Source organism: Marasmius oreades, chromosome 2 (genome assembly GCF_018924745.1).
Source record: "Marasmius oreades isolate 03SP1 chromosome 2, whole genome shotgun sequence".
NCBI classification, from domain to species: Eukaryota; Fungi; Basidiomycota; class Agaricomycetes; order Agaricales; family Marasmiaceae; genus Marasmius; species Marasmius oreades.
Window position 1 is genome coordinate 476,670 of NC_057324.1, and position 23,940 is coordinate 500,609.

Genomic DNA, 23,940 nt, shown 5'->3' on the forward strand with positions numbered 1-23,940 from the left:
ACTGGGTGAGGTGATAGCTGCGCGACAGAGCTTTTTTATACAATCCTTGAGCTGTTGATTTACGTCATCTCCTTGAAACACCTTGATGGGGGTTTGACGTTCAAACTTCAAATGTCCAACGTTCAACGTCAACTGCAACACTTGACTCGGGAATCATTCAACTCCGAATTCAACGGGATTACCGGTAACGGATTTGGTATGGTAGGCAGTGGAAAGCTGTGTCCAAACAGGTTCAACGTCTGCCAAGTACTGTATAAAGTCAGTAGTACTAGTACCGGAGCTATTGCAGACTCCCTGGTGCATAGGCAGCTGTGCAGTTGAGGTTTTGAGTTCGCTTTGCAGTCAACCTTTTGTGAGGGGGGGTGTCGGATGCAGAGCCAAATGTGACTGGTGCTGGTGACCGCCCGGAATTAATATTCATCTCCGGGGCTGTACCGAATGAGAGACGTTCAGGAATGATGAACTATTCGTACGAAGCCGTCGTTGCAGCTGATCTGATTTGTTGGAAAACGTGGTCCGTCCTGAGCTGTTAAGGAAGTTGAGGTAAGCCGATCCCTTTTATTTTTGCGGTTTACCATCGGTCGTTGATTTTAAATACTCCTTCGAGACCCGACCGGCAACTAATGCTCGAATCACAGAAACCGTGCCAGTAGAGTAAACCTAATCACCGCTACTTACGAACATATAGTGAGAATGATCACCTCGAGTTGGAGGACCATGACGTAGCCCATGTTCCTTTTACAAGGTGACCATGTGGCGTTGAGACTGAGTCAAGAAATGAGAAGAAGGTAAGTGGCAGGTTGACATCAGGTGATAAACGGAAGGTTACCAGCGGTTCGAACCATCTTCGCCATTGAGAAGTTAGTTGTCACACGTACGAGTGGTCCCAGATGGGGAAAATCTTCGAGCTTGCAGCTCCAAAATTCATGATGTCAATTGAACCGACCGAGTACGACCCGAGTCGTGGAGCTGCTTTATCCACAGAATTAGTTCAGATACAGGTGATTAAAACTCCAGAATGTTGCTGTTGCCTCGATAACTTAGTGTCGTCAATTCAAGTTGAAAGTTGACTTGCCTTATCCGAGGAGCTATGGTGGGTAGATGGAGTCAGCACGCGTTATTCCGGCCGCTTCCCACACTCACCATGCGCTTCGTCCACCCCTCCTGGACCGGCGGAAACTGGATGCTCTACTAGCTTTCTGTTTGGATTTGACAGAAGGTTCGTTCCAATAGTAAGCCACAAAAAAAGTAAACTTGGGCACTCGGCGGAGTGAAAAAACACTTACACTAGTAGGCGTACAGTCCTGAGTCGAGTACGCGTTTTTGTCCTCCAGATATTGCCATTATTGAAAATTGAACCGTGTTCATCTTCGCGATCTTGGTGCGCCGAGTAACTGTAGATGTGTGATTCGCAGGTGTTCGAAGTGGAAAATGGACTCGGACTTCAATAAGTCCCCCAGTATGAGGCCCGTTCAATAGTCCCTTGTTAACGCGACGCGTTACGGTTTCGTGCAGATTCATGATTATTTCCCTCGAAGTCAAACGGTTACTGGCTGTGAAGTCATAATAAAACGGGACCTCACAGGTATTACATGACAGCAAATTTATCCCGGCTAGGTCTTGAAACTCCGATCTTCTTCTAAGTACGTCCAGTGATAGCTTTTATGGCTGTTTTTCGGAATATGTTTGGATTTTACAAGAGGTCTTGTTTACATGTAAGCGACAAAAAACAGTCAGTGTTGGCCTTCAGCGGAACGAAACAAGGTTACTTATGCCTAGGCATAGACAATACGCTTTCTTGTCCTCCAGATAGTGCCGTTGAACCGCGCCCAAGTCAAAGGCGAAGCGGAAAAGAGTCAGAGTTAGGTCTCCCAGCACGTGAGTCCCCTTGATCATTCACGCGACGGAGAGTGCCGTTCCGCGCAGATTTTCTCAACGCCTATTGGTTTTCTACTTCTAAATGGCTGGCCACGTGGTTCTGGAATTAGGTGTTTTGATTTGATCATCGTGATTCTCTCTCCGATAAAAAAAAACAGAGTCGAGATCAAAGCCTTCACATTTTTACACAAACAAACTACAAGCTGTATAATCGGCAAAAGAAAGAAAAGCTGAAATCAATGACGTGGGTTTTAGGTTTGCTTGTTTTACAGGAACTACCATGGCTTCAAGGACCAAGAGGTGCGTGATCTAGTGAGCTAATTGTTAGCATCTTATCCAAGCGAATAGGCGCTATGAATAACGACTAACTTATCGAACTGGCAGATTGTAAACTGTGCCACCCAAATCGTTTGCCTGGTCAATCACAGCATCGACGGCCCCGCTTGAAGGGAGCTGGTACCAGTCACCATAAACACTGGCGCCGTAATCTTCGATCATGGACTTGACAAGGATGTCCTTCTTATTGCCGTCTGCAAAAGCAGCCGCCTGGCGACGGCCGTTCGTGTCGCAAAACAAAACAGCGTGTGGGTCAGGTGACATAATACTGCCGAGGGAAAGTACGTTCGTCAGAGGTGCTCAAAAGAATGGCAGTAGAGGAGTTACTGTATCAGGTAGAAATGACCTTGGAGAGGATTTTTGCTGATAGATGAGGTTGTCGTTCAGAGGGTTTTTATAGGTTTCTGAGGTTATGTCAATAACCGATGACGAGTCTCTGAGAGGCTCAGATGACTTATTTCTAAATGATATTCCTAAGAGCATGTCGTGTCATGCCCCTGCCTTTGAAATTGGAAGCATTCATTTTTGCGGTGGCGAATTGTGGTCGCGAATTGTGATGATATGCTTCTGGGGCCCATCTTGAGCATGATTATATAGAAATCACGACAGATATCGTCTTGATCGGTGTTCACTGGCATGTGTTGAATGTATTTATTTCGATGAAAGCCAATCAAAACCGGGTTCCAACATACATACAGTATATTCACAGTATGCTTCCGGCGAGTTGGGGTACCGATCAATGTTCACATGTGTTGAACGTTTATTTCGATGGAAGCCCGGCTACTAAAACCAGGTACTAACATACTAAATACACGTACTAGAAGCTGGTCCTGAGTCCCATGGTTGAAGCTTAAAGTGCCGCATCCACAGCCGACCCGAGGAAGGAGCTGTCAGAAGTGTGCAATAAAGCAGCTGTGTGAACACCGTCCACGTCGAGATTACGCGAATATGAACTTGTGCAAGGTTCCATTCTTCACCCGGACCAAAACAAGAGTAGAAGTGGGCTGTGTGAGTGACATTATCTCATACATAGGTTGAACTTGCGCGTACACAAACGTGCAAAAGAATACATTTCTCCACTCTACTAGACCAAGGTAGCAAAGTAAGTAGAAGATACTGGCAAGTGGCTACTAATTCCCATGGATGACAGGCAGCTTGAAGGATAGATAGTCGACCCTATCTTGAAGAAGTTTCCAGAAGCAGTGGCGTGATAACAGAAACGTGAGGTTGCACCGCATTACACCAGTCGGTCTCCGCGGTCGGCACGTTGTTGCTTCCTTACTTTTTCCCCGTCTTCTTTCCCGCCGTAAAAGTTCAGATGGGCTCGAGCCTCATAAGTCTTCCTCTCATGCTTGCATTCGAGATTCTTGTTTGCCGTTCCAACTTAGCCCTCCGATACGGTGGAAAGTTCGAGAAAATCAACCTCAGATGTTTGGGGAGGTAAAGAATGACATGGTAAGAGTGCGTAGATCTGGGCTGTAACCTTGGTAGGTATTCCTTTGCAATATTACTGACTCGACATCTCGAAAACTAGACAAAGCCCGAATTACTGTACCTCTCTCGCGATCCCAGGTCGCTTTTCTCGCCCATTTGCTCGGCTGCTGTCTGGTGAGTACTACGGGCGAAGGTCTCTGCCAGTGACCTTTACTGACGATCTTCAACTCAGATCACACACTGTTACGATACGATCAATCACCCACATTCGACTGAACGCTCTCCCTCAAACAGGCGGATCTGCACAAACCTAACACGTCGATTGCCTTAGATTGAAGGACAAATAAGACGAAAAGCGGTCATCTGGGGCTTCCCCCCCATGGATGATACATCCAGCTGTTGGGTCAGGGGTCGTGGACCTGCTTTGTTGGACCAGAAGCCTCTCCCTGCCCCAATGTATGTAGACGCCTCGTTTTTTTATCTTGATGGACATGTCTCCAATGTGTTTTAGGTACCGTTGGTGGGATAGGCGAGGCTTCAGTGAAGGGGCCGAAGTTTAAGTGCTATAACGAAGCTTTCGATTGTATGGAAGGTATGCGATAAGCGACTGTCGTTTATCATTTCGTCTCTGACACGATTTTGATTATAGCGAGCTTCGACGTCTCCATCCCCCTCAAATACGGCCCTCTCATAGCACCCACCTCCCAATCATCGTTATCACTCCTCAATCAAGGCCCTCGAACCCGTAACTCCTGCACCAGGATGTGATTCATTGACATCCCAACGGCGATCCTGGATATTCGTTCCGTTTAATAAAAAACATCTCACGCACCTCACTCTACTGCCCTTCTTACTCAGAAGCTCTACTCTGTGAAGGTCTATAACGCCAGGTCGACATTTTACTTCCATTCTTTGTTCAATCGTTCCATCGTCAAGGCTCACAGATCGTGGTTTTATGGGAATGCGGAAACATTTCTCACTCGATGATCTCACTTGGCGGCATTCGCACTATATCTCCACTGCTGTACGTCCGTCCACTTCATGGCATCGGCGCTGTAGTCGATCATCAATGTTCGTTGTGCACCTAGCGTTGGTAGTTACTTATGGGCTCTAGTCGTAATGATGTAGTCGTGCCCGTATTTGCTGACTCTGACGTACGAAAGGAAGCTGACGAAGACAAATTCTCGGGGCCTGGTTTTTCTTCAAATGAATGAGTATCCGCTATTGGTTCTCAAGTGGCTAATGGCAAATAAAGCTATGAAGCACCGAACCTCCATTTTGGATCGCTGTCGCAGTGAAAACAACTATGTAATTTTTCAGGGCTACCGGATTCGGGGTGGGTTCTCCGGCCCGAACCGGGTCCCTGAACACTTTTGGCCGACCCGTACTGACCCGAACCAGTCCATGAGACCTTGAGCTTGAACGCCCGGAGTCTTGCCTCTTTTTTCCCGACCTCCATCGCGCTGTACACGTAGCATCTCTTTGAAGACTTCACGTTGAAGGAATAGGTCGAATTATCTTTGTCCTTTCTATTCTACTCTTGGACGGCGTTCTAGGAGTCGCGCTCGTAAGCAACAACACTTCCTCTATGACCGATATATGACAGTCTATGACTTACTTATGTCACGACACACTCTCATCATGTCCAGTGATACACAGATAAAGTGTTTCCTTCCTCCTTTCACGAAAACAATCACTACGAATAAAAGCTTGCTTCTATGACCGATATCGCCATCCCCGAATCCCCCTTGAAGAAACTTCGAGTAACGGCTATTGACGAAGAACCTTTCAGCAAGCTCAAGGCGGACGCTGCTATATTGACCTCGGATGAAAAACTCTTCCCTATCACTATGAAGTGCCTGTCATGCATTTCAACTTATTTCCAGCACCTATTCGAGTACCGCGCCGGAATTTTACCCATCACGTTGAACGAACGGCTGACAGAAGAGCTAGACATCGGTCTAAACATCTTTCGTATCGAAGAGGACAGCATCACGTTCAAGGATGTTCTCCGATATGTCTATCCAGGTCTTGTTAAACGCTATCCGAGCGTGAAGGAGCTTGTCATGATCATGAACGCGATGATCAAGTACCAGATGGACGGGACATACGCCTTCCAAAATTCAGTTATCAACGATCTCCGTTTGCGTGGGGTTCAGTCACGTACACCGGCTGATGATGATCCCAAGATCGCGTTGTCGGTGTTCAGCCTCCTCTTTCGATACAAACAAAGTTCGATTGCTCATGCCGTTCCTGGTACGTTCATCACAGAGGTTGCTAAAAGACTGCTGCTCTTTCCTCGTGAAGATCTGGCAGTCCTTCATGTTCCAGAAATGGATTTCGAACCGGCTATTCCGGCTAGCGTGTTCATCTCGCTTTTAAATTATCATCGACGGGTGTCGGATACCATTTTAACACATGTTCCGTCGTTTAACGAGTGGCCAAATGACACTTCGAGGCTCACATACACATGTTCTTCTCTCTATCCACCAGCGAAGACTAGAATATCGTTGGAGGATCTCCAGCAGATATTCTATTATCTGCGCTTCACCTCGGAGACATTCAAACATACACCGTACATGCTCACTCAATACCAGAAGACAACGAACATTGAAAGTGCTTTCGGGAACGATAGACAATCTATACGTTGTCCCCGCTGCCACACAACTGGTTGTGGAAGTATGGTTAGGTTTGTAAATGGAATAGTAAAGGAAGAAGTTCGTTCGGTTGTTAAAGATGTATGAGTTTTTCTTTTTCGCCATGCCTTTTCTTAAAAATCCTACGATTAATTGACCCGAGTTCGCCCCCTTTCAGGTTGTATTGGAATTGTCAGGCGTGGACCTGAAGGAATTGAAAGAGCCAAGCGGTTCAGGTGCGAAGGACGCGGAGGAAGAGAACGGTGATTTGGAGGACGAGGAGGGGTTGAATGAGGTATGCTTCTCTATTCGTTTCTCCTCCAAGTCCTCCTTCGACTCTTCTTTAGTTGAGATTGATATCAAAGCCTGAACAAGCACGTATGAAGGAGGTCGAAACCGCTCACCGATGTGGTGTAGAGAAAGGCACAGTTCAGCCGATCGGGAACTTGGTGGATGGAAAGAAGAAGAAAAAGAAGAACCCGAAGGAAGAAGACAAGCGGCCTACGATGCCGGCTCCGAAAGGTACGATGGTGCCCTTTTGTTTTGTTGTTTTTGATTTAACACTAAACTTTGTCAAAAAGTTTGCACTCGCTGTGCTGACCGCCGGGTCCAGTGTTTAGTTCCGGAAGATGTACGACAAGGACAGTCCTGTATGGACTGCCGAAAGGGCAAGGTCAAGTGTTCATTGACCACGAGAAGACAGTCGGCTTACAGTGCCGATGAGCCTGGGCAGAAGGATGAGCTTGTGGAGGAGATTTCAGAGGAAGCAATGCCAGTTGCGGAGGAGCCGTGAAAGGAGGGTATCTGTAGCGGGTAGTTTGCGCCTCCGCTGATCTCGCGTCCTGCGGTGTTGATTCCTCACTATCTTTGTTCTTGTATTTTTGGTGACACATCCCTGAAAAGCACAGGCAGCTTGTAGTCGTTGAACAGTTCTTAAAGCCTTTGCACGAAGAAGGGCTACCCGATCCCGGACCCTCAACACAGGATATAATCTTCACCCGCGGTCCCGGTCAACCTCCCTTACTAAGACCTCTCGCCAGATTTCGAGTTGCTTCAGTAGCGGCCTAAATGTGAACTTGGCGCTCCAGTACTCACATTCAGATTCGGATGCGAGCGAGACCCGTCTTGGCTTCTAACTCATCGAACTGCTCCATCACCTACGAGATTAGTTCAGGTACTGAGGACGAGTCACAGTGATTGAGACTGACAGAACGGTCAACTCGATAGTGACTTTAACACTTGATTGTTGCTAGATTGAATACTTCTTCAAACTGCCTTGTTTGACGTTAAGTATTTGATGAGACATCATGTAACGGAGAATTTATTTCGTAGACAGCAAAAATCAGAAACGTCAGATCAACCTGGAGTGACTTGTGGTCGAAAGACGGAGTACTTTTTCAGAAAGTCTCCAACCGTCGGCGTAACGCCTCAATCACTACATCGAACCATTGCCCATGAGGAACACCTGTCTGTTCCATCTTTTCACCCAGCGCGCCCATCCACACCCCCAATTCCTCAGTTACCATAGTCCCATCAGGCAGAATAGGGAAAGAAGCTCCACCCTGGTTCATCCACTCCTCGACAAACGTCTTAATGGCATCACCTCCCCAAAAAGCTGCTGCAGCACCAACGGCAACCACAAAAATCCCAGTGAACACACTGATCGGCCAGATAATTCGTCCCGTCATCGCAATGCTTTGGATAACAGAAAACAACCCCGAAGTTCCCCCACCGTATACAGTTGACTGGATTAATGCAGCCCAGGAACCTAGAAATACGTAGTTGGCGGTCAGAACGGATGGTTTCTTTGGAGAGGAATAGATGTGAGATTACCAGCTACCGGCCCCAATTCCCCAAACCCAACAAGGCGCAAGATTGCAAGATATGCATATGGAGAAATAGCAATCGTGACCCCAAACACGACGAGGCCTACTATGGCACTCGCTACAATCCACGGATGTTCGGCAGAGAACTTCTTAAAGCTTTGAATAGCTTCTTGAACTTCTTTCGACAGGAACGCGACTTGGTCTTGAATAAATTCGTGAATGGCAACAATTGCATCATGGGTCGTAACTTTCGCATCGTTGATGATGGATTCCAGAGCGTCGGTGATCGTATCGAAAAATGATTTCAGATGAAGCATTATGTCGTCGAAAGGGGAATGAGGAGAGGTCGATGCATCAACTTGACGATAATTAATATTGAGGCCCCGTGCTTTTATGCCACGAGTGAAAGGTGGTGGTATGCTAGAGATGGTGTCCAAAGTATTCCCGGCAACGTCTGGGGAAGGTATAATGTGATTCAAAATTTTGTTGAGACCAAGGTCACGGTTATCCACTGTTATATCTTCGTCATTCTGAATGAACTACCTGCGCGAGCAGAACATCTTACGCTTTTCAACATAAGCCTCCGCTGCAGCTAAATCCGAGTTTGGCGTCAGATTTGCGTTCGACACCAGGCAATTAAAGCACGTACCTTGGATTGAAGTCAAATCCTCCAAAAAATCTCCAAAAGGCCACTCTGGACCGCCTGAGACTGCGACGAAACGTTGGTGTCGGTCCTTCATAACCTGCTGCAGCTCAGGCATCGTCTCTAGCCCAACATTTATAGCAAAGCCCGTTTTGTGCTCGTCTTTGATCCCGTTTTGTTCAACTTGATTTTCTATAGTTTCTTTCCATCGTTGCACGTCGAAATTGAGATCGATAATGGACTGAGAAGCCGCGAATAATGGTGTCGAAATGAACAGAAGAATGAAGAGAGCCAATGGTAGCATGGTGATGGTTCAGAAGAAAGCGCCAGAGCTGCCGAAAAGGTTAGCGTCAAGAGACGGAGGGATATTGATATTTGATATTGCCGCGGGATGGCCGTTCTCCGGAATAACTCACACGGTTCCAAGCAATTTAATAGCAACGATGACTCGGATGGAAATGAACACGTGGTCACATTCGTTCTCTAGTGACTTTCGACCACTGAGGAACTAACTTGTTAACAATAGAATCTAATACAAAATTACCTCTGGTGGACACGCTCATTGATGGTGACAGTAAAAGATTAGATATGAAAAAAAGATGACTATTGTTGAGGGCAGGTCAGTGCGTCGCACTGCGGCGTTCTCCCACGCTCGAGTGTTGATTTGATTCGATATCGTCGCTCTCATCTTTGCCGGGTTCGCCCCTTCTCATTCTCATCCTTTACTGGAAATTATCGTGGATTATCTATGTTACTTTTGGAACCGGCCATTGAGGGCAAATCCCATCCCCTGGACTGTTTTGACGGGTTCATTGGAACCTCAATGACTCACCATCCGACACAGTGGCGATATTACATTATGGAAAATTGCATAAAATTCGGCTACGAAAACAAGATATCAACTAGCAAACGGTCTCCTTCGCATACTTGAAAATGGGACTTGGATTGCTCGCTATTTACGGGACGCAGGTCAACTTGCCATTGCGATCGACACAAGCTGGAAAAACGAGGGAATAAGGACAACGTGAGTTTCTGCACTAGTTAGTAACTATAGAATGTGCAAATTACTGCCAGAAATCACACGGGAACTATCTGAAGGGCCAGAGTAGAATTTGCAGCTGCTTCCAGCATGGTGGTCCTTGTTGTTAGGCGGACCGCAGGCAGAGACTACAGTCGTATATGATCCAGTGTCAGCCTCATTATTCAACGCGAGGCTGAATCTCCTCACCTGGGTCGGTAGCGATCAGAATTCCACCCATAGCTTGGCCGACGAGGAGCATGGCGAGAGTAGAGATGATGGTAACAGTTTTAAAGAACATGATGGTTGGTACGATCTGGTGTTTAGTGAGGATCATTGGCTCAGTGTGTCTCCCTTTTATATGTTGTTCTCTGCTTCTATGGGCCCGTTTGAGTACGGGGATTAGTAAATTGTAAGGTTGTAAAAGAGCTTGGTATACCGTGAATACCAGCCCACTCCTTGCTCTATTCAATGCCTCGCTCTGTTTGTTCAAACTGAAACTACAGGAAGTTGGCGGCGGCGCCTAGAGAAATTGCGATCAGATTACTTTCACTCTGATGACTCTCGCAGCCTGCACTCCGGTTTCACATTGACAATGTATTATCTAGGTGTTTGAACATTGAAAGATTCATCCACTTGAAACTCCTTTCCACCGCGGGCTCCTGAACTACTCATGTCGTACGGGATCCAAACAAAAAAGCGAGATTGATATCAAGAAGTTGCAGACGAGTGGCGAGGCATCAAATAGATGGCCATTGCACTGCGAATAACGAGAATATTATGCATGGTGCTTCCGCCTTACTTTGCTAGTCACACTCGGTCAGAGCTCTACTTGAAGGCAGCCGAAAGCTCTGCTCCGTACCCGTAATGAAACTGACCGCCTGCCGATAGGTCGGCTTGGTTATCACCGAACTATGCCAGTTGACGGCATACCCGGCGCCTCTGTCCATTCCCGCTTTTGCCGTCAAGTGTGATCGACAAGAACATGATTTACTGTATCAGATTGAGCGGGCGTCGTCGTCAATACCTTCATCAACGGTGAATCAATTCGTGAAGAAGTCATCTAAGCCATTGCATCAGACCCCGAGTGCAAAGCTGAGTTGTAAGTATATCGATTTGATATTGTTATTCAAATGAACTTTAGATGTAGATTCTATTTGCGATTGACTCCACCCTAAAAACAATCACAGCTGTGGACATACTGCGTCGTGGCGACCTTCATCGGGCGTACGATTCAAAATAGCCTATTGCAATCCTCGCTTTCACTAGGCGGCCTAATGACCTTTTTACTTTCATGTTCGTGACGATCATACTGTAACGACTCGTCGGTGCGACCTGCCCCAGTAACGACGCAGATTTCGCCAGAGCATTCGCATCACTTACTACGTTTCAACTATGTAACTTCCGTCGAATTTCATCAAAATGCTCAGTGCGCCAGCTTCTTGTATCAGAAGTGATGAGAACCTACACAATATCATCAGTCAGATCTTGCTTCGGCGGTCGCGATGGGTTCTTCGAGATCTGATTAATTCAATTTTTTAACGACAAGCCATAATGGGGCCGGGTTTCGAGGGCAGAAGATGATTCATTCTACCTTCGTGACTCATGAGTCATGTACGATCGCGCCTTGGAAGAGGACAACCACCGTCATCTATTCAGGTATAGATTAAGTCCTAGAGTGGCATAGACTCAGTGCACAGAAGATGGCCGTACTATGATTGTACTCTTCAGTTTCTAGCTGCCGTGCTGTAGAGTGAAGCGAGTATCTCCCGTGTATCAATGTCCGAGGAATCAACATCTTCGTTTGAGACAATGATTGGAGTAAGCGAGCTGTGGCTGATACTCCACCCGCCAAGAAGCGGTTTGTTGCGACGCTTCTTAATTTCTGTAAGTAAAAGGCCACGTAGCAGGAGGCGAAAACGTATAAAAAGAGGACCCACCGAGCCAATATTCCTCACCAAACACTCGCCTCAACAACTACAACCATCATGTTCTTCAAAACCACTGCAATCATCTCTACTCTCGCCGTCCTCTTCATCGGCCAAGCTATGGGTAGTGTCTTGATCGCTACCGACCCAGGTGAGGAGTTTCGCCGGCGTTGAATAACGAGGCTGACGCTGAATGTACGCCTGCAGTCTCTGCCTGCGGTCCGCCTAACAACAAGGACCATCATGCTGGAAGCAGCTGCAAATTCTACTCTGGCCCTTCAGATAGTTCCCGTGTGCTTTCTGGCAGTAAGTTACACGCTCCGTAGTTATCAACCAGCGCAGAAACTCACCTATGTTGTCCGCGTTCCCTCGTTTTTCCAGCTTGCGTCGATCGCAATGGCAAGTTGACCTGCGTCCCTTAAATACCGACCATTAGAAATGCCAATTTCTAAGCATGAAAAAGGCTCATAATACACGGTTGATACTTGGTCTTCTTGTTCTTTGTAGTTAACCGAAATCCCCGATACATATTGCTTCCGGATATGAAATAGAGACTAAGAACGTGAGTGAACTGCTTGCAAGGTAAGTGGTTTTTGTAGGAAGTTGGATGACATCGCCGCCTTGCAGGATGAGAAACCTTTACGAACAGTGACTGAAACCAGAGGTACTGACTCTGACTCATATACACTCTCGATCGGTATTTCTCACTCTTTGCTTTTATGCCGCCTTCCATGTTAGACCAAGAAACCTACATTCAGACCATAGCTTACCAATGCAGCAGCACATAGCTTATACCTGAAATACTCCTCCGAGACCTGACCACGATTGTTCAATAATAAAGGCTCCCTACTGCTCCATAAGACTGAACCGTGATACCCCTGCTAGTAGATTCGACCTGTTCACCCCTAGTCTAGAAGATATAGTCCGTCGAAGTCAGTCTCGAGAGAAGGATGGGAATGAATAAACATGTACTCACCGTCCTCTGATCCGCAGCCGTAACCTCCAAGATCCCATTCACACCAATCCGGAATGTCACCTCGATCTGAGGCACCGAGCGAAGAGGATGGACCCTTGTCAAGTCGAACATTCCCGAAGAGTGGTTGCACTTGCTGATTCTGTGTTCACCTTTGTACACGTCGATTGAAACCGACGTCTGGTAATGGATTACTGTGCTGAAACTAAGTAACTCGAGGACGAGAGTAGAGGAACAATCCAGGAAAACAAGTGGAAACAGCTTCTGAGTTGACGTACAACCGGGTCGATTGGAACTAACCCAGGATGGGTCGTCAAGCTTTCGAACTCGTTAGGCATGATCTTAATCCGACCATCTTTGAGTACCCTGTAAATCGTCAGTGACGCGTTCATATAGTATAGTGGTTGGGTGTTACTAATCACCCAACACGAGGATATCCGTGTAACAGTGTCAATCAGCGAGGTGGCCCACATATAAATTTGTTATGACCACTTACGTCGTTCCGGGATCTGTTCATATGGAAGCTCGTTAGGTCAAATAGACCCTCCACCGACTTTCTCAGGTCTGTATAATTGAGATTCAAAACACAGGGAATTCTTTAAAAACGGGAACTCGAATACTCACCAGCTGTATCTTCTGTAGCACTCGACTCAACCAGCTCTTCCAGATCCGGTTCACGCCTCGGCAACCTCCAAAACCCTCATCGCGACCTCTTTGCACCTTCTCGATCGGTCCATATTCGGAGATGGGATGCTCTTCGTCTTCCTTGCGCTTCCATGAGGGAAGTCGAGACATGACATTGATCAAGTGAAATCACCTTCCTAGTCGTCGCAGGGATTTCAAGAAGAGGAGGTTGAGGTCTCATCCGAGAGAAACCGAGCAGCACATTCTTCGCATTGTGAGATATCCACGCAGAACTTGAAGTTCGGGTGCACTGGGGACGCGATTCGAGGGACCTCCCTTGTCGTAGCCGACGAGCAGTTCGGGGAAGAGCGAATACATGTCATTGTCATTAAGGATGGGAGGAACGATTGTCAATGGAAGTCTGGGAGTTCACAGTAGTAAAAAATTTCAGACACGCTCCATATGTTTGAGAATTTGCGCACAGCGCACCACATACTCTGGTGTCCCGCAGCCTTCTCGACTAACCAATCCAATTGCAGTTTCTGAGTTTCACCAGAACGTCAGAAACGTTCGGAACGCCGAATCTTAACTCACCCATCTCCCCATCCGCAACCAACATGGTAACTCTTCGATGAATTCGTATCAGTTGACTCTCCGAATGTACACCTAGTGACTTGCTAGCGGGCAGTCTTCCGAACTTGAAGGAACCTTCAAGAAATGAAGAAAATCAGTCGTATGTAGGGGAGAGATATTCGGCAGAGACCTAAACACCTTCCATCCAATAAAATCCATCAACTCCACAACAGCGTTGAGAACCCATCCTTGTCCATAGCGTTGGTCTTGAATCGGAAAGCCAACTTCTACAGGGTTATTTCGTGAATTTTTTTATAAATCGAGAGACATCAAAGAAAATTACCTGAGATATGAATTCCTGAGTGGGTAGAAAGGTTCTAATATGAGGACTTGAGCCGTAAATCGAGAAAGACGAAGCGAGGGTCGTGGTGAGCGGAAGAGTTAATGAGCATCGATCACATGTCACACGCCGGTCCCGCACACTCTTTACCGAGCAGCGAGAACTCTTTGCTCGACCATCATGGCGGTTTGAGGTTCCCACCTCAAATGCTTTCTCTTCGATGCCACATTCAGGCTTTTTCAGCTGCCTATTTTTCGATTTTACACGGTTTTCGGGCGTGAACTTCAGCTGCGAGAACTCAGACTCACTCCAATTTTTTTTTTTTTTTTGGCTCGTTCATCAACGAGTTTCGAGAGTTTTGTTGGATATACAGGATGCTCAAGTGCGTAAATACGTTTTCCATTATCCTGGTTATTCAATCTAATAATCGTGGAGCTTTCTAGTCGACAGGATGCTCTAAATTAGGATGTTCAAGTGCGTGAATACGTTTTCCATTATCCTGGTTATTCAATCTAATAATCGTGGAGCTTTCTAGTCGACAGGATGCCCTAAATTAGGATGCTCAAGTGCGTAAATATGTTTTCCATTATCCTGGTTATTCAATCTAATAATCGTGGAGCTTTCTAGTCGACAGGATGCTCTAAATTAGGATGCTCAAGTGCGTGAATACGTTTTCCATTATCCTGGTTATTCAATCTAATAATCGTGGAGCTTTCTAGTCGACAGGATGCTCTAAATTCCAGGAAAGCCTGCGATGGTCCCTTCTGATAGCGGGAATGTTGCCTCGCTCTTCAAGAAAACTACAAGTCTCAACAGATCAAAAAGAAAAACGCTGTTCGTTCGAATAACTGGGTTTCGTCCATTTTCAATGGTCGTAAAGGAGTTCACGTGAGTTCCCCATGTCGGCGATTAGCAATGTACTTACAAAACGAACGAACATTCAGCACTCAGCGCCTCTCCAGCAGGAAGGTTGAGCTTTGGCTCACGGAAGATGTGGACAGAGGATGGAGTCGTCAAGGTACGCTTGAATTGCAATCTTTCTGGCAAGTTGTGTTGACTCTCAATTGTAGTACGGAAACTCAAAAAAAATAAAATTGCGTCCCCCAGAACCTTCGGCCCGGATTTGCCTTACTTACACCGCCATACATCGTCAACAGCCGTCGATACACGCTGAATTATTCACGACTCTTCGGAAGCTGGGCGCTGCTGAAACCAACCATAGGAAGTCGGTTACGAGCGCGTTTGCAGTCACTAGACCCTGAAACCCCTGCCCGAGCCATGGTACCCGAATACTTCCAGAAAACTTGACACAAAGGGGTCTATCAGCACACTGCATTCAACCTGCCACGGTGCACTGGCAGCCTGAGGCGCCAATCAGAAAAACCAATTCTGTTGACACCTATTCTGAAATGCCGATGTCTGGAAGTGTGCCACGAGTTTGAACACCTTTTAAACATGTGTTGGACTCCGAACCCTCTGCCCTGCTGTTCCTCCCATCATCCTCCATCTGTTCGACCATTGAGCACTGCGAAAGTCCGTACAATGAAGAATTTCCAAGCGGCATCTGGTATTTCAATGCAAACGGCCATTTTCAACGACATCGGTGGAAATCAGATAACGAATCACTACACCATTCGGGAGGAGAGGGAGCGCAACATCTACGATGAGGTGTGTACATCGTACGAAGAAACAGTACGGAGTTTGACTCACCTGGTCTTAGTTCAGATCCATACGGCTTGGAGATGTGGAGATGATCCGGGAGCTTGGCGACGTAACGTTTCGCAAGTTTAATGGTTTCCGGGGCGACGTAGTCATGTCAACGTTCACTGCCGTTGTTCATTCTGGTCAAGGTTCAAAATGTACGGTGTTATCTTATAGCGGGCCTGATGCGGAGGAGGTGAGTACTAATACTTTTTAATCGCACATTCAACTAATAGCACTACTTTAGGAATGGGAGAGGGATTTTAGACAGGTCTCTGGGCTACGGTGCGTTAACACCCCTGGGATTTCTCCTACTGGCGAGTCGTTGTACTAGCGACAGAAATACACAGATGATGCAATTGTTTAGAATCAACCGGTCAAATGTTCCTCTGTTGATATTCCACAGGGGTGGGTTTACTACCATGGAATCTTTTCTTGGCTGAGAGACAATCATATCGGCGCTTGTGCCTCTTGGTCATGTTTGGAGTGACCTTCCCATTTTGGGGCGGTCGTACTTCAAAAAATTAGCATGGGTAAATATGCAATGTAAGATTTATGTCTTTATTTCCGACTAATTTGATATCCAGTACAAATTTGATTGTAAGCAAGAACAACTGTGGATAGATCCAAAGCGAGGAACATTGATTTGTGGACTGGAGGGGCCAGATTGCGACTACGTTGGAAGCTTAGAATTGGAGACCAAGTTGACAATGTCATCCAAAATTGACCTTCTCGAGGAGGACGTTTTCTGGCGCTATCTTTCGGGGGTCAAGCCGGCGGATAGAAAATTTGATGAACACATTATTGAAACACTTGCGTTACAGTGTGATTACGATCAATATTACCTACCCGACAGTGTGCCTTGGGTCAATAGTGTATATTCGACCTTGACGGAATCCCCAATCGCAGTTGCGCCGTGGATTTCGGAACCATGCTTTGACGACACAGTACATATGCCAGACGGTACAACAAGGTGAGCTCAATGAAAATAATGGGAGACATATGACTCACCCAAATATAGATTCACTCTGGTCAACGTTTGTAAAGGTTCTTATTTCGAGCTAGGAACTGATTGGTGGTCCGCAAAATATGCATGGCTCTCACAAGCTTCGGCTGTGTTTCACAAACTCGGAGTATCACTGGACGAAGATCTCGGTGATTACCGTGAGTTCTGGTTCTTCTGGTTCCTGATTGACTCCGACCCGTTCCGAAGGCTTCATAGTGACAGATCTTAAATTGGACGGACAGATCAATCGCGATGAAGTGTTTTGGCAACGACGTCATCGACATGGACCAATCTATTTATACATCCCTCCCTTTCGCCGACGCTCGCGAGTGTTTTGGTCTTCCGATGAAAACGGCAAAACACGAATTTCAAATAGGACGTGCAGATACCTTGGCCTTCCTGCCGGCCGTTGTGTCACAAATGGAGCCCGCTCGTGGTGGCATTCCTGGCCTACCCAAGTATACAAAGACATACGAAAGTGGCAAGTTTCTCGAGGGTTTGACCCGACAACCACCGACTTTGCTCGTTACCTCAAACATCCCATTTTTGACGTCATACAATCTGGCACATCCCGATTTGAGGAGCTCAACAAAGGTGAGTTATTGCTCATCCCCTTGACCTGTTGCTGTATCCTGAACTCCCATGCTCCAGACTCTGAATATCTGTCCTTGGATCTACTCTTCTATGACACTCAGGATACAACCAAAGGTAAGATTTGTTTTTTAGTCATGAATCCTCAACATTAAACAGAGAGAAATCCTCCAGAAACTAAACAGTCGGGTGAGTAATTATTCCATTCTCCCACTTCCTGACAGATTAACTTGCGAGCAGCTGCTTCAAAGAGCAACTCCATCTGGTCACTCCTCACAGCTCCATTCTCATGTGAAGCTTTTGAGGGGTCGGATATTCCTGCCGTGCTGATGTAGCCATTCCGAAATACCAATGTCTACCAGGGGGCTCAAGTTCAGACGCCAATCAATAGTTGACATATCATGATATGAACGTCGTTACAAACATTAAGGGACAAAGGAAACAAAGAGTGGAAATATCAAATGATGCCGCTCTACGCGTGGTGAATTGTATATTCATGATCATACTACAACAGGTGTACAGTATCTACTCATAATTACATACTTTCATAGATCAGATGTGGTTCGCGGACGGGAAAGTATTGAAACCGACGTAAAGGTCACGATTCGCGCCCTCGATACTCTACAAATCCAATTCCCGGATTTTCAGCCGATACACCGCAGTTACAGGAATCGTGGCCTGCACCGGCGAATTACTTGTTGATGGAATGAACAGAGAGGGGTACAAGAACTAAACTACAGGGAACGGATAGAGGGTGGGGTAGGGCAAGTCAGGTAAAGTACGCATATGACTGTCAGGACTGTTCAACAGTATTAGCATCCATCACGTAAAGGCAAGAGGTGAAGGAGTGTGTTGGGCAGGAATGCTTTGCAAAGGATGCAGCCGTCCTCCAAAGCACGAAGAGGTACTAGCTCCAGAAATGACATGGCCTTGAAGATGATACACGTGCTGAGGACACCCACTCTGGACAGTTGGTAGAGAACGCTGGTGTTATAGGTTACTTACCGCTAGAAGGACCGTCAAAAGAGAAAGCTTCAGCACGACGGTTGCCTCAGAGAAGCACAGTCCGAAAACTCTTCTATGACGTTGTCCTCCGAATCCCGATGCTTCTGTTACAGTGAGGACACGGTCTCGTCGATAGCTTCCTACCGCGGGAGGAGGCTCTGAAGATTTGTTCAAAATCAAAATCCGTCTGACGATGGAGTCTGAACAAGAACTCCTCATTGACCACTTCAAGAGATCAAGGATTTTTCCGGAAGCTTAACAGAATATTTCTTATTTCTTGAATCGGAAGTACCTGCTTTGGAGCGGCGCTATCCATGACTGGAGCTGCTGGGATAGGTATCGGATGCACTCGACACAGCAGTCGTTCAAATAAAAAAATGAATCTGCTGGATGCCATTGAAGGGTTTTTCGATTTGGGACTCAGAGAGGGAATCTCTTGAGGAGAGGTCGCTGATTAGGAGTATTAGTCTCATAACCACGATCAAACGCAATGAGGGCAGATGTTCTTTCTCAATTTTGGCTTCTTGGCTCGCTTGGCTCGGACGTTGACCTCTGCAACGCGAGCTTCGTCACTCTTGTACAACCATATCAATGTGAGTACTTACCCGGTTAGGTCCTTCGATTTTCTCAGTTCCATAGAATTCAGGTTGCTCTACGAAGAAAAACCTTCAACGTTTTCCTTCACTTGTGTCTCTACAGATGGGTTCGGCGAGGGTTGGTGAATGAAACAGGCTGCGAGTACAAGGCACTTGACGCATCATGCATCATGATTCGTAGCCATTTGTACCGTGGTTGAGGTTGCGATTACTAGATCGAAGAACGATACAGTGAGCTTCAACTCTCCGACAAATGACTATGAGAAAGTTGCCCGCTGATGATTCGGGTAGTAAAGAGAATTGGCAGTGGCCACTGGGTAGTTGTGGATTTTGAGAAAGAAGCGACAAACGGGTGACCGTTGAAGCGCGGCCTAGGAGGATGGGCCATCCATCTCAAATTTCTTTCTGTACCATCGTTGAGACTCGAGAGTATCCACCGCCGCGGCTTGAAAGGTTGATTGACGTGAAAGTGATATGGAAATAGAGTCGATATATGTAGACACGATTTCTTGCAGAACCGGCGCCAATGATACGACTTTAAGAGATGAAGATGACGCAACAGACAACGCGTAGACTGCACCTCCTGCAGTTGCGTTATCCATTCGAATTTGGCCATTCACGCTGCATGGAGGGTCTATGCAGACACCTGGATGGTATTAGCACGAGCCATACCGGGACTGTAGGTTGAGCTCGGACGACTCTCTTCATTTTGCCAATCCATTTCCCTCTCCCTTCACAGCGTTCAAAGTTCTAATATCCTAAACGAGAAGGAACCGAATATGTGCAAGGTGATCAGAGCATCCTTCAACTATGAAGTCGTGAACGCTGTACCCATGGCCATCTGTAATGAAGCGACCCTCATCCAATGAAGTAGGAGAGTCATCCCGAATATAACGACCAGAAATTATTTGTCACAAAAGGGGCGTGCGGTATTCGCGAAATATTTTCGTGGGTCGGATGTGGGTCGGACGCGGGCATAACAGTCAAGACGGAAATTGGAAGAAAGCGCTCGAATTGTTGCTGTAATATGACCGCCTTGGGATTACCCTGGTGTCTTGCGAGGTCGATGCCTATCACATACGTTGTCAGTTAGTACTGGAAGGTTGCTCAGTGGAAGGAGAAGAAAGGTATCTCAGGCTGGCTGGAACGGGAAATGTCCATGACGGTAGGAAAACAAAAACGGATCCCGGAGCGGTCCCGGTCAAGTTCCGGACTTTCTCCGCTGGCTTACATCAGCGCAATCATCAGGCCCAGGCCCCGAGAACACGTTTCTTTCGTTCTGTCAAAAGACTGGCTAGGAACAAACGCGAAAATAGAACGATATAGGTTCTGATGGAGAATCGTATGTCCAATAATCCTCAGTTTCGCTTACTGATCATGCCTGTCTTCAGAACGAGTCAGATCACTATGAAAATCCTTCACGACCTCTAGAAAAGAACGAGAACATTGGATGACAGAACCGCAGTCTTTAGATCGCCATTATTTGCCCAGGGGGGTCGTCATGCTGGTTGCCACGAGCTGCGTATCTGTTAAATCCTCGACAGGCTCCACAGACCTTCATTGAAGTTCATTCACCTTCGGATCTCGAGCGTAGATGGATTGTAGAAAAAGACGTCTCACCTCGGTCAGCGGTCGAGGAGAGGCAAGAAAGATGAAGATGGTTGTGGAGATGACGGTCCAGAGGGAAGTAATATCCCACTTCAATCTCGCCTACGATGGCTAAAGAATCTCCGATGGAGCATGTGAAAGGTTCATTTTGCATCATAAAGATCATCATGGAATCTCAGATCATCTTCGAGCGGGAGGGCTTGCACATCAGGGAAGATCAGGGAAGATGATTTGGGCAGGTGGCTGTGGGGATTTGGTGGGAAATGCGGGCCTGATGACCGTCGAAGCCAACAGCTTTTCGGTTTTTCTCCCATGCCGAAATAATGGTTCAGTTTCATGGCTTCCGTGATTTTCCCATGCATGGCCACTTCTGCGGCCTTGCCGAAAGCCGATCATTCAATCGCAATGGTTCCGAACCGCCGTTTGGACAAGATTGCGAGCAAGCCGAGTGGAGCCGAGCTTCTGAGATTCTGCGACTGCCGGCGACCTACTATTTCCATCCAGTTGAGGCGAATGCAGGAGAGTCTATAAACTTTAGAGGTGAGTCGAACTTACCTTGCGATCGTTTTCGCTGATATCAAGTCCTCTTCTGAAACGAGTTCTATAGTTGCTGATTTGAATCAGACCCGCGGCAGGCTCATTTGATTCAGCTGCGAACGAGGCGATGAGACTGGTAGTCCTCTTTTCTATGGCTTCTGTTATCCGATTTACGCAGCTTAGTTGAACCTTTGATTGTCAATAGTCAGCCTTAAAAGTCAGGGGTTCTGGCCCTTTTATCATAACGGCTTCCAGAGACCCGCCAGCTTTGTGCCTAATAATGACCTCAACCATCGACACTGAATCCCAGCCAAGCTTCAAGCGTGTTTATTCAGACTTGGACGAGCCTGCTGCCAATGCTCCGCCTCTTGGTGGGCAGTATGCACTATCCCAGATTTTACCCATAATCGGCGCGCTTTGTCTGGCGCTTTTTCTCAGTGCGTTTGAATTGGTGAGCTTCGGTTCCTTGTCTCCTCCGAATAACTAACTCGTACCTTTTATAGAGTGCAGTTTCAACTGCTTTACCGACCATCGTTGATTCCATTCCGGGATATCGTGCTCAAGACTTCATATGGCTGGGTTCCGCTTACTCTCTTGCTGCGACAGCCTTCCTTCCGCTCAGTGGGGCCCTCGCACAGGTAAATTCGAATCTTTTGCTATCTATCATTTCTCATTCGGGTTTTTAGGTCTTTGGAAGGCGTCCCGTCGTCCTCGGGTCTCTTGCTCTTTTTACTCTCGGAAGTGCACTATGCGGAGCGGCAAAGGTTGAGGCGCACATTCTTGCAGGAAGAGGTACGTCAGTTTGATGTCGATAGGTTCGCGTTGAATGAAATAATGTCTACTCCTCTGTTACCAGCTATTCAAGGTGTCGGAGGAGGAGGTATACACTCCATGTCCTACATCGTTCTCGCCGATCTCGTCCCATTGCAGAAACAAGGCAAATATAACGCGTTTATTGGACTGTTCGTCACCTCTTACTATGTATGAATTCTCATTCACTCACCTACCCTCAGGACTTGGAGTTTTGCGTCGGTTCTGGGACCAGTATTGGGTGGCCTCTTAGCTCAGAGAGGAGCGTGGAGGTGGTTGTTCTGTATGTAGCAGCTCTTCTTCTTCAACAGTCCGTCTTCTAAATTCCTCTCCCAGATCTCAATATTCCAGCATGCGCCATTGTCGCTCCTCTGGCCATTCGATACCTCAACCTGAAAACTCCCAAGGAGTCGCTGCTTTCCAATTTGAGACGGCTCGATTTCGTGTATGTTATAATCTCTTTCTGTGGTCTCTTACTAAGGCGAGCTGTAGTGGCAACCTTGTGGTTGTCGGGAGCACGACTGCTTGCGTCCTTGCACTTGCGTGGGCCGGATCATCATTCAGCTGGCATTCAGTTCAGGTTCTCGCCCCATTATGCCTCGGCTTAATGGGTCTCATCGCCTTTTTTGCCTACGAAGCCGTGTACGCGAAGCATCCGATGGTATGATACTCCCGTTTCGCTAGCGAATTCAAATCTGACCTTCAGTCTAGGTACCGTCTTTACTGTGGTCTAATCGCACAAGTATCAGTGGGTGAGCTTTACGAGCGCTTGTACGCTCTTTTTTTGAGCTGAATTATAATCAAGCTATATCCAAACCTTTGTCCTCCAGGTGACACTCCTGTGCCTCATCTGTAGGTGGTGATTCCCGTTCGTTGACAACCTTGGTTGAACTAACCACTTTTCAGACTATCTTCCCGTGTATTTCCAAGCTTGCAAGCTAGCGTCACCCGTCAAATCGGGTTTGGATCTATTTGGGCTCGCATTGACCATCGCTCCAGTCTCTATCGTGGTTGGTCTTAGCGTCGCCAAGTTCAGATGTTACCGACCTCAGATTTGGGTTGGGTGGTCCATCATGATCCTTTCGATGGGCCTGCTCAGCACCGTTAAGGAGACTAGCGATATTTGGCTCTCCATCGGTTACACAATTATCCTCGGCGCGGGAATAGGAACGGTATACACAACATCGGTCTTTCCTGTCCTTGCACCATTACCCGTCTCTGCGAACGCTCAGGCACTTTCTCTCGTGATGTTCCTGCGCTTGTTTGGGCAGGTATGGGGAATCACGATCGGCGGGGTGATCTTACAGAACGGTCTCGCTGATCTCCCGGCTGAAGTCGTAGCAGTGCTTCCCCCAGGTGGAGATATAGCATACGGGTCTATCGCTGTGCTACCAGTAATGCCGCTTGTGCTGCAAGCCGAGGTACGGTCGCTCTTCGCGAGTTCATTGAGCACACTTTGGCAGGTCATGGCTGGACTTTCTGGGATCGGGCTTCTGTCTTCTTTGATGATGAAAGCAGTACCAATGCACACATATACTGACGAAAAATGGGGTGTTGCTGAGGATGAACAGTCTTGCATTGAGACAACCCCTTTCGTAATTCGCAATTCGCAAAAAAATGACCTGTAGTGCTATGAATTGTAATTATATTTGAACTATATATCTCAATGAAAAGCAATTGTCCAATACTGTATGTGATTTGGTCTGTAGCGATATCTGAGAGTGCATACCCTTGAATGTTTTTGAACCTATGATGTTTATTGGTTCCGTACCAAAACGCGCCGGTTATAGTAGGTTTCTGCAGCATACGGTTCTTTCCTGTTTCATAAAGATCATCATTGAATCTCAAATCACCTTCGAGCGGGAGAACTTCATCAA

The 23,940-nt window shown here is 46.9% G+C and overlaps 11 protein-coding genes across 12 annotated transcripts; 4 read left to right on the forward strand and 7 right to left on the reverse strand.

The window, feature by feature from the left end:
* Positions 1 to 2,247: 2,247 nt before the first annotated feature.
* Positions 2,248 to 2,478, reverse strand: E1B28_003744 (uncharacterized protein; the record flags this gene model as incomplete). The annotated part of the gene is made up of 1 exon (XM_043148176.1): positions 2,248 to 2,478. One exon carries the CDS (start codon positions 2,476 to 2,478, stop codon positions 2,248 to 2,250), a length of 231 nt encoding a protein of 76 aa, XP_043012768.1.
* A 2,606-nt stretch (positions 2,479 to 5,084) lies between these two features.
* On the forward strand, positions 5,085 to 7,209 carry E1B28_003745 (uncharacterized protein). The gene is made up of 5 exons (XM_043148177.1): positions 5,085 to 5,215; positions 5,298 to 6,386; positions 6,463 to 6,579; positions 6,632 to 6,806; positions 6,866 to 7,209. Exons 2-5 carry the CDS (start codon positions 5,367 to 5,369, stop codon positions 7,075 to 7,077), a joined length of 1,524 nt encoding a protein of 507 aa, XP_043012769.1. The 5' UTR covers positions 5,085 to 5,215; positions 5,298 to 5,366; the 3' UTR covers positions 7,078 to 7,209.
* Positions 7,210 to 7,532: 323 nt separating this feature from the next.
* E1B28_003746 (uncharacterized protein) lies at positions 7,533 to 9,108 on the reverse strand. The gene is made up of 4 exons (XM_043148178.1): positions 8,760 to 9,108; positions 8,676 to 8,702; positions 8,118 to 8,621; positions 7,533 to 8,052 (listed from the first exon to the last, which is right to left on the reverse strand). The coding sequence occupies exons 1-4, from the start codon at positions 9,055 to 9,057 to the stop codon at positions 7,682 to 7,684; spliced, it is 1,200 nt and encodes a 399-aa protein (XP_043012770.1). The 5' UTR covers positions 9,058 to 9,108; the 3' UTR covers positions 7,533 to 7,681.
* Positions 9,109 to 9,801: 693 nt separating this feature from the next.
* Positions 9,802 to 10,072, reverse strand: E1B28_003747 (uncharacterized protein; the record flags this gene model as incomplete). Its single annotated transcript, XM_043148179.1, has 2 exons — positions 9,802 to 9,920; positions 9,982 to 10,072. The coding sequence occupies 2 exons, from the start codon at positions 10,070 to 10,072 to the stop codon at positions 9,802 to 9,804; spliced, it is 210 nt and encodes a 69-aa protein (XP_043012771.1).
* Positions 10,073 to 11,381: 1,309 nt separating this feature from the next.
* E1B28_003748 (uncharacterized protein) lies at positions 11,382 to 12,485 on the reverse strand (the record flags this gene model as incomplete). Its single annotated transcript, XM_043148180.1, has 8 exons — positions 11,382 to 11,422; positions 11,485 to 11,648; positions 11,712 to 11,724; positions 11,777 to 11,913; positions 11,969 to 11,995; positions 12,050 to 12,116; positions 12,174 to 12,413; positions 12,470 to 12,485. 8 exons carry the CDS (start codon positions 12,483 to 12,485, stop codon positions 11,382 to 11,384), a joined length of 705 nt encoding a protein of 234 aa, XP_043012772.1.
* Positions 12,486 to 12,528: 43 nt separating this feature from the next.
* E1B28_003749 (uncharacterized protein) lies at positions 12,529 to 12,786 on the reverse strand (the record flags this gene model as incomplete). Its single annotated transcript, XM_043148181.1, has 2 exons — positions 12,529 to 12,609; positions 12,676 to 12,786. The coding sequence occupies 2 exons, from the start codon at positions 12,784 to 12,786 to the stop codon at positions 12,529 to 12,531; spliced, it is 192 nt and encodes a 63-aa protein (XP_043012773.1).
* Positions 12,787 to 13,230: 444 nt separating this feature from the next.
* Positions 13,231 to 13,467, reverse strand: E1B28_003750 (uncharacterized protein; the record flags this gene model as incomplete). Its single annotated transcript, XM_043148182.1, has 2 exons — positions 13,231 to 13,236; positions 13,297 to 13,467. 2 exons carry the CDS (start codon positions 13,465 to 13,467, stop codon positions 13,231 to 13,233), a joined length of 177 nt encoding a protein of 58 aa, XP_043012774.1.
* A 66-nt stretch (positions 13,468 to 13,533) lies between these two features.
* Positions 13,534 to 14,579, reverse strand: E1B28_003751 (uncharacterized protein; the record flags this gene model as incomplete). Its single annotated transcript, XM_043148183.1, has 6 exons — positions 14,360 to 14,579; positions 14,213 to 14,227; positions 14,068 to 14,156; positions 13,891 to 14,004; positions 13,793 to 13,838; positions 13,534 to 13,717 (listed from the first exon to the last, which is right to left on the reverse strand). The coding sequence occupies exons 1-6, from the start codon at positions 14,389 to 14,391 to the stop codon at positions 13,534 to 13,536; spliced, it is 480 nt and encodes a 159-aa protein (XP_043012775.1). The 5' UTR covers positions 14,392 to 14,579.
* A 1,085-nt stretch (positions 14,580 to 15,664) lies between these two features.
* Positions 15,665 to 16,244, forward strand: E1B28_003752 (uncharacterized protein; the record flags this gene model as incomplete). The annotated part of the gene is made up of 3 exons (XM_043148184.1): positions 15,665 to 15,877; positions 15,930 to 16,106; positions 16,158 to 16,244. The coding sequence occupies 3 exons, from the start codon at positions 15,665 to 15,667 to the stop codon at positions 16,242 to 16,244; spliced, it is 477 nt and encodes a 158-aa protein (XP_043012776.1).
* Positions 16,245 to 16,620: 376 nt separating this feature from the next.
* Positions 16,621 to 17,842, forward strand: E1B28_003753 (uncharacterized protein; the record flags this gene model as incomplete). The annotated part of the gene is made up of 6 exons (XM_043148185.1): positions 16,621 to 16,883; positions 16,932 to 17,074; positions 17,124 to 17,510; positions 17,568 to 17,624; positions 17,667 to 17,696; positions 17,748 to 17,842. 6 exons carry the CDS (start codon positions 16,621 to 16,623, stop codon positions 17,840 to 17,842), a joined length of 975 nt encoding a protein of 324 aa, XP_043012777.1.
* Positions 17,843 to 20,375: 2,533 nt separating this feature from the next.
* E1B28_003754 (uncharacterized protein) lies at positions 20,376 to 23,695 on the forward strand. 2 transcript variants are annotated; one of them, XM_043148187.1, is made up of 13 exons: positions 20,376 to 20,450; positions 20,500 to 21,256; positions 21,316 to 21,389; positions 21,459 to 21,704; positions 21,757 to 21,891; positions 21,940 to 22,045; positions 22,110 to 22,215; positions 22,267 to 22,346; positions 22,400 to 22,508; positions 22,556 to 22,724; positions 22,775 to 22,815; positions 22,869 to 22,915; positions 22,970 to 23,695. In XM_043148187.1, exons 3-13 carry the CDS (start codon positions 21,381 to 21,383, stop codon positions 23,689 to 23,691), a joined length of 1,770 nt encoding a protein of 589 aa, XP_043012779.1. In that variant the 5' UTR covers positions 20,376 to 20,450; positions 20,500 to 21,256; positions 21,316 to 21,380; the 3' UTR covers positions 23,692 to 23,695. The 2 variants fall into 2 exon arrangements, with proteins under 2 accessions (XP_043012779.1, XP_043012778.1); XM_043148186.1 differs by having other exon boundaries at positions 20,376 to 21,256; positions 21,316 to 21,704.
* The last annotated feature ends 245 nt before the right edge of the window (positions 23,696 to 23,940 follow it).